Here is an 8,252-nt window from a genome sequence, read left to right as displayed (position 1 = left end):
GGCCTATAAAATAAGAACGGTAACGCTTTGCTTATTTGAGGGCACCATATCTACACACACGATATCATTATTTAGTATTTTCATTTCAGCTCTGATCCCACAATTCTCTTAAATAATAGGGTTATGGGGCTATTAGTTCCAGTGGGCATCTTGCAAACATTTAACAATAACGTTAAATAGACCAGCTTGATATATTTAATAAAGATGGTATGTTCAATCAGGGTGAGACCAACACACAGCAGCTGAACGGCAATAGAAGCTAACGCTGGGTCACAAAACTGCCCAACATCACGAGTTTGTTCACCTGTGATTACCTCGTAAAACGCGCGGGTGAAGTATACAGCTATACGCCTAAGCCAGTTAACATGCAGTGGTTGGTGGCCAATGCTATTACAAATAGTCCTTCGTCGCAAGCGCTTTAATGGACTTTCGTTTTGAGGATTATATTACGCATGCTCACTTTTCATCCAATCGAAAGCCAGTGTGAGAAAAGCACTTTTCCCCTCGCTCTGTTGTGGAAGCCTTGATTGAGAGCGATTATTGCGGGAAAAAAGAGAGACAAATACAATTTATTGTACGTGCTTTGTTGCATTTTCAGGTCATTTTGTGTTATGCTACATGAGTATACTGTGTTTAATAAATAAATTGTAATTTAGTTCATAGTTCGCGTTCCGTTTGATTGAGGCTAGTAGGGATACTGGCCCAGTCTTATGGGGTAATTTCTGTTAACCGTAGTCAGATCGGGTGACTGCTGACACCCAGGAGAGTCCGGTAATCTGGTGGCTGGAGACGCTTTTCTGAAGGAAGTCACCGAGTATACCGGTTCGCCTTGCCAGCTATAGGGATCCTTTAATGGGAAGCGTTAAGCTATACCTAAAAGCCAGTAACTGTACTTCCAGTTGAGCTATATTCGCTTTTGAAAAGGACCCTTGCACTCTTATAAAAAGGGTCCACGGATGCTGGAACTTTCTCTGACACCTTATATTATTTTCAACCATAACTAGCATTTGCAAAATATGTGACTATCAGGTGCGTTGACCTTCTAAACATGTGGTGTTGTAGGCTACGTGATTTATTTGTTGCTGGCACCTCTATTAGCTAATTCCGCTGTACAAACATATCCAGCATAATGTAAATGCGTCACTACAAGACAGACATGAAGAAATTTTTAAAGACATCGTTTACTTATAAATGATAACAACTGCAAATGCGTATGAAGGTCTACATGCTACATTTTATATAAAATGTAATTGCCAAAACGTTTTATTAGATTTTCTGCAAATTGCCTACCTGCTGCGAAATAATTTTGTACAGTACTAAAACGTACTGGTAACAAAAACGCGTGAAATGCATTTGTTTTATTGTGTTTGTTATTTATGAGCATATATTATTAGATTTATCGCTTGGAATGTGGTTTTCAAACAAGCGTGGTTCTTTGCCGCTTAAGTAACATTGATAAATTCCACAGTATATATCGTGGTATGATTTGTACAATAGTTTAAATATCATTATTATGCTACTTATATTTGACGTGTATTGTTATTTTGATTACTAGCCTATCCCCACAACCTTATCAGCGCATACCGACAAGTCACCAAAACGAACCCCCGCCCTCATTGGCAGATAGACGTGTGTGTAAAATGTAAATCCAAAGTTAATTTTAATATTGATGTTAGCGCTGGGATCATTTATTTCCGAGGACGACGCCTTTAGTTTAAAACACAGACAAGGCCTGTATTCTAGGAAACGTCGCTGCCTCCTTGGAGTCAAACAATTCAGAAAGATACCTGCGACCAGAGGCCGCTTTAAATACAGTAGAAACGATATGGTACGTGTGGTTTTCACAGTAATGTGAAGCATCTCCTTACATTGATATATTGATGCACTGAATCTTTTTACAAAAAAATTGTCTTTTTAAAACTATGCAGTGATGTCAATAGTGGCACTAAACATAATACTTGACTTGTATACAAAAAATAAGCATAAACTGAGTATAGACGCTTTTGTGCACAAGTGTAAATATAGTAATACACAATACAATCGTAACCCTGTCATGCCCAAACATTTTTTAAATGAGAAAAGATACTTTATTTATAGAACTAGATTCTATTTCTTGTACAAAACTTTTTTTCTGACAATTTACTGCATATGAAAAATTCCGGCTTGTGAGGATGGATTAAAAAAAAATTATATAGCATGTGATACAGACGTGGGCATTACAGGGTTCGTATTTTTGAATGGGTATAAATATGATCTTTGCAAGGTGACACGATGCACTAGAATCCAGACAGCCTTGAATGTAAACCCTCTGCAAAGCCAGTACAGTTCAAGCACTGAACCTTATTCGCCAGCTAATGTACATTTCTCCTATCATTATCTTTTAAATCAAATGGTTGTTTTCAAATTGTATGTAGGCCTACTGCATTGTAATAAACTAAAAGCTGTGCAATCTCGAAGGGCCCTATCCTCACTTGGTTTACGCGCTACTTATGCAGTGGAAGAAGGGTTTACGCACCCTCTGGAAGCCTTTCTTCCAGATGCGCAAATAGCGCGTAAACCAAGTGAGGATATGGCCCTAAAATAACATATATTTTTTAAGTAAGATGACATCACTAACAGTTCAGTACAACTAAAAAGCGACGTTTTGTAAATAAAGAGTTACTTGCCATGCCCCAGAAGGTGGGAGTAAAGATTGGAAGATATGCAATGCAATTAGTCTCTGTCAAGTCGCTGCGCTTCGACCAATGGAATCACACTCAGCGCACCCCCTTCAGCCAATCCTGTGGCAGCTTAATGTTCCAAGTGAAAAGAGCTCGAGTTCAACCGCTTGCAGTTCAGCTGAGATTCGCAGTTGTTGACCTGGGCTGCTCAGTCTCACTGTGAAATTATTATTTGAAGTGTGCTGAACATTTCTGACTTGATAACAGGGGGCTGTAGTAGATAGTTTAGATGGAAAAATCCAGAAATTTCTGCATCGACGCGCTTTTGGCTGTCGATCCGCCTAAAGTGCAAACCTCGCCTTTGGCACTGGTCACCTCTTTATCCTCTTCAGCAGTCTCTTCGTCTGGAAATGCACCGGCTTCTGAGTTGAATAACAGCACCGATTCTTTAAGGACTGAGACCCCGTCTCCGCCAAGGATCTCTGCGTGCGGCCTGATGCCTAAACCAGGTTTCTTGACGGGCTCCCACTCTGGTGTAGTCGGATTACATCCGCAAAGTACAGCCGGAATCCCTACCCAAGCTCTCTACGGGCACCCGATGTACACCTACTCAGCCGCTGCCCTCGGACAGCACCCAACCCTGTCTTACTCGTACCCTCATCATATCCACGCGTCACAACATCACCACCACCCGAGCGACCCCATCAAACTCACTCCGGGGACTTTTCAACTCGATCACTGGCTACGCATGTCCACTGCGGGGCTGATGCTGCCCAAAATGCCGGATTTCAACAGTGAGTTTGTTTATTCAATAGCTGTTTATAATTGTAATGCACTACTTGGTTTAGGCTACAGTTTCATGGTTACCCTTTTATGATCTTAGGATCTTTAGACAACAGTAAACATATCACGTGTGAAGTTAAAACAATACAAATATGCGCTTTTGCTTTTATTATGAATATTTTTGGAAGTATATCACGGGTGAATTATGCATGTGCAGCACCTGTGCAATAGATCTTAATCTGGTCCTGCTTTTATTAGCCCATATGGGGGTTATAATGGAGCAATACTGGTTATTATTATTATTATTATTATTATTATTATTATTATTATTATTATTATTATTATTATTATTATAGAACTTAAGGCTATATTTACTTATAAAACAGTACAAATAAACCTGGCAAATTGGCAATTATGATTGTCACAAAAAAGCACAATTATTAATGGGTATATTATTATTTTTTGACTGTAATTGTATCGTAATATATTCATATCACGGGTAATGTATTATAATAAATAAAATACACGTCTTGTTTTGCCCGGGACTGATTTGTTTGGGCCCTGTAGGTCCAGGATGTGGGACACAGCCAGTCACAGTTCTTTGTGGTGAATGTTTAACAAATGTATACATTTTGAAAGCTGAACTCAAATGTGCAGATAATGGAGCGGTTGGAAATGGCAGAGAAGTGTGAGAATTCCACCCCTCTCTCTGTTTACACACCACAGACTGGACTTTCTGTTCCTTTTCATTTTAACAGATTTGTTCAAAATAAACAGTCTCTCCACTCTGTAAACATTAAAATTCGTGCAAAAGCCACCAGAATCTGCGACAAAGCAAGGACACATAAGCATCTGTATGAGTTTACCACGTTTACAGAGGGGTTTTGCACAATAGCAGACAGTGCAAAAACGCAAACACATTATATATCATAGCAAACTAAAAGTAAAACACAAAACTGTGACATTTCTGTAAACCTCCGTGAGTTTGAAACTGTATTGATTTACTGTATAAAGAAAGAACGAAAGATGCAATACCAATGCAATTCTGCAGGTTCGTCAGTGAAAGAGTGTATGGGTGTGAATTGTGGATGATTGTGTAGGCTGTATTTATATATTATATTTTTGTATGATACTGTAAGTGTTTCAGATTTATTTTTTCTTTTGTATCAACGCTGCGCTGCACACGGTGGAATTCATTATCTTTTGTCTCAGGGTTTTGGGCACTGGGGTTATTGTTTTTATGAAGTGGTGGGCGCTGTAATTAGAGCCAATTGCTTTCCCCAGGAGAGACTGATCTGATTTAACCCTAATCCTTTGTTCCCTTTTATTGTTTGATAGATGTTAAGCCTGCGGGAAATTAACTGGTCCTTTATTGTAACACATTTGCCTACAATGCAACGCCATGTGCCGTAGCGCTACATTAAATAAACCATAAGATTACCCGGAATTAGTTTAACTACCCTGCACAGCCAGCGCGAGTTAGGATTCATTCATTTATCCTGAGCGCCTGAGTAATACTGTTAAACTATTTCTTTACTGTTGGCTAAATTAATTACGTGAAGCAGTGTTGCATCGTTCCCTCCTGAATCCTAATATTTAGACTTATTCGGAAGGCCTGTATAAGTAGTATCGACCTACTTCACGGAATCCAGCAATATTCTTCTTTTTTTTTTTTTTTAATGACCGCATAATTATAGAGACCGTGGGTCATATGTTTTAAATGCTGCATACTATATATAGGCAAGCCGTTTCTATTAAACCCAATGTTTGTTTGTATTTTAAATTATTACTTTAATGTATGTATTTTTTTTTCTCATATTGTATTCTCCATCACAACTTACTGTAAACTATACTGTATTTAAATATTGTTTTTGTACTGTAACCTTGTATTGCCCTGTAACACCTCGCCAATAATAATAATAATAATAATAATAATAATAATAATAATAATAGGTAGGCCTACTCACCGACAATTTAGTTTATTTTTATATCGTTAATGCTGTAATGTATTTATTTTTTACATTTATTTGTACGTGGCAGATTTAGGAACATACCAATCATTTAAGAAGCTTACCATTTTATCAGAATAAAAAATAAACTTTTTTTTTTTGTACAGATCAAACGCAGTCTAATTTATTGGGGAAATGCAGAAGACCCAGGACAGCCTTCACGAGCCAACAGCTGTTAGAATTAGAACATCAATTTAAATTAAATAAATACCTTTCAAGACCCAAACGATTCGAGGTGGCAACTTCGCTAATGCTTACAGAAACTCAGGTAAGCAGCACGGCACAATACTGTGCGTTTTGCGAAGTGATGGTAAGAATAATAAAGCAGACCTGTAGACTCACCTAAAAATGACAAAAAAGACCTTTTAATTGATGTTTCTATTTTCGAATTGTTTACTTTAATTAGACAAGGTTAAATAAGTATGTTCTCAAAAAACAAAAAGGCCAGCGAAAACATATAGGCCTAAAAATGTTTTTTTTTTAAAAAAGTATTTCTTCAAACCGGAGAAAATTTGTAGTAAGAAATTAGTAATGAGATAATGTGAGCTTTTTTAGAACAATATTGTTGAGCACATTATTATTATTATTATTATTATTATTATTATTATTATTATTATTATTATTATTATTATTATTATTATCACATTTATAATTAGATGTATTACTTATGTTATTCGCTTTTAAAATATTTATAATACATAATTGCCATTGTGTTTACTATTTTAATATTACTAATACAAATATTAATATTACTTTATTGCTTTTATAGGTAAAAATATGGTTCCAGAACAGACGTATGAAATGGAAACGGAGCAAGAAAGCAAAAGAACAGGCCGCTCAGGAGGCAGATAAACAAAAAAATAATAAAAACGTCCAGGACCAATCGGACGACTTTGAGGAGAAGTCGGATTACAAGAAAGGTGACGCAGTTAAAAACAACAGGATACGAGACTTCCGAGACAGTGATGACGATGAAGCAGAACAGTCCCAGTACAATTCTTCGGATTGCTCTTCAGAAGATGAAAGAACCCACAACAGACATAGCTGTCCTTAGTAATGAGACTTAACAGGACGAAGTGGCTGAGGGGGTGTGGTGCGGGGGTGGGGGTAGTTGTTTCACGTTTATACAGTTCTTTAAAGTCACTGCGCCCTTCTGCAAACTGTGCAACGGCATGTTTAACTGCAAACGCGGTTTCCTCATGGACCATTTTGCAGTGTTCGTCTAAACAAAAAGTTAGAAACCTCAGCAACGGCCGATTATCTCAGCGATGCAGAAGTCTGTAAATATGAACTGAAAGAAGACATTCTGTTTTTGTGAGACCATATCATTATGAACTGGCTATTCGTCCATTGTCTGTTACATTCTTGTTATTATAAATGACTACTGATTTGCTGGACATATTCTGCCAATATTATGTAAATGTTACCTTACTGCTTCTGAGTTAAGGTTTGTATTTAGTTGATGGAGGTCTGTTGGAGCAGAGATTTACTGGCCGTTATTGAAGAATGCTCAGTAACATTGGAGGTTTACTACAGTGTTCGGTAAATAATTATTATATAGCTCTTTAAAAAAAAAAAAAAAAAAAAAGCCAATTTTTTCAGTTTTAGAACTGAAAATGTGCGTGGTTGGTACATCGCTGAAATGTGCGTGGTTGGTACATCGCTGAAATGTGCGTGGTTGATACATCCCTGAAATGTGCGTGGTTGGTACATCCCTGAAATGTGCGTGGTTGATACATCAATGAAATGTGCGTGGTTGGTACATCGCTGAAATGTGCGTGGTTGGTACATCGCTGAAATGTGCGTGGTTGATACATCCCTGAAATGTGCGTGGTTGATACATCAATGAAATGTGCGTGGTTGGTACATCAATGAAATGTGCGTGGTTGGTACATCAATGAAATGTGCGTGGTTGGTACATCGCTGAAATGGGCGTGGTTGGCACAGCAATGAAATGTGCGTGGTTGGTACATCCCTGAAATGTGCGTGGTTGGTACATCGCTGAAATGTGCGTGGTTGATACATCCCTGAAATGTGCGTGGTTGGTACATCAATGAAATGTGCGTTGTTGATACATCGCTGCATGTGTCATAAACGTTAAAATTGCAGGAAGAAAGAAAACTGTGCCGTCTTTATTTTTGTATATTGTATTTATAAAGATGCCTCTAGGTACTGCATGCTAAATTATTGTTGAGCTTATCCCATTGTGCAGATATGACAAATAAATTGGTTTTGTACAATATGCTCTCGAATGTTTATTATTATTATTATTATTATTATTATTATTATTTGCAAATGATTTGATATGTGTTCAAGTATATATAAATATGACCATACAGTGTCTGGCTATATTATATTTTTGCTTAACTTTCCTTTCTTTGTGTAGACCCGAACAACAATCCCAACAATTTAACAATCTTACACATTTAGATTTTTGAGTTTCATGTTCCATGTAAAACTAGAAGGAGAACAAACATGCTGATGTCTGGAGATCAACCACGAGCATGGCACCCTACATCGGCACACTTTACGGATGGCAGTTTTTTGTAGTTGCTTAGTTGTACAGTGATCTTTTTTTTCGATACATACATTTGTTTACTAACACTGACATTCACACGTTTTTAATGTAACGACGTTTCCTTGTATCGTACTTTTTCTGCATCAGATTTGCATGACCTGGAATTAACATTATAGACGCACCTAGCCGATAGCGCTTGCTTTGTGTGTGTGTGTGTGTTTTTTTTTTTTTTAGTTACAGGTTCTCTAAAGCCGCAGCTTTACCACACTAGCGTACACCAGG

The 8,252-nt window shown here is 37.5% G+C and overlaps 1 protein-coding gene across 1 annotated transcript; it reads left to right on the top strand.

The window, feature by feature from the left end:
* Positions 1-2,846: 2,846 nt before the first annotated feature.
* LOC117394577 (motor neuron and pancreas homeobox 1) lies at positions 2,847-7,692 on the top strand. Its single transcript, XM_033992895.3, has 3 exons — positions 2,847-3,454; positions 5,560-5,720; positions 6,222-7,692. The coding sequence occupies exons 1-3, from the start codon at positions 2,950-2,952 to the stop codon at positions 6,504-6,506; spliced, it is 951 nt and encodes a 316-aa protein (XP_033848786.2). The 5' UTR covers positions 2,847-2,949; the 3' UTR covers positions 6,507-7,692.
* The last annotated feature ends 560 nt before the right edge of the window (positions 7,693-8,252 follow it).

Source organism: Acipenser ruthenus, chromosome 3 (assembly GCF_902713425.1).
Source record: "Acipenser ruthenus chromosome 3, fAciRut3.2 maternal haplotype, whole genome shotgun sequence".
NCBI classification, from domain to species: domain Eukaryota; kingdom Metazoa; phylum Chordata; class Actinopteri; order Acipenseriformes; family Acipenseridae; genus Acipenser; species Acipenser ruthenus.
Note: the sequence above shows the minus strand (reverse complement) of the source record. Positions and strands in the feature narration are given on the sequence as shown.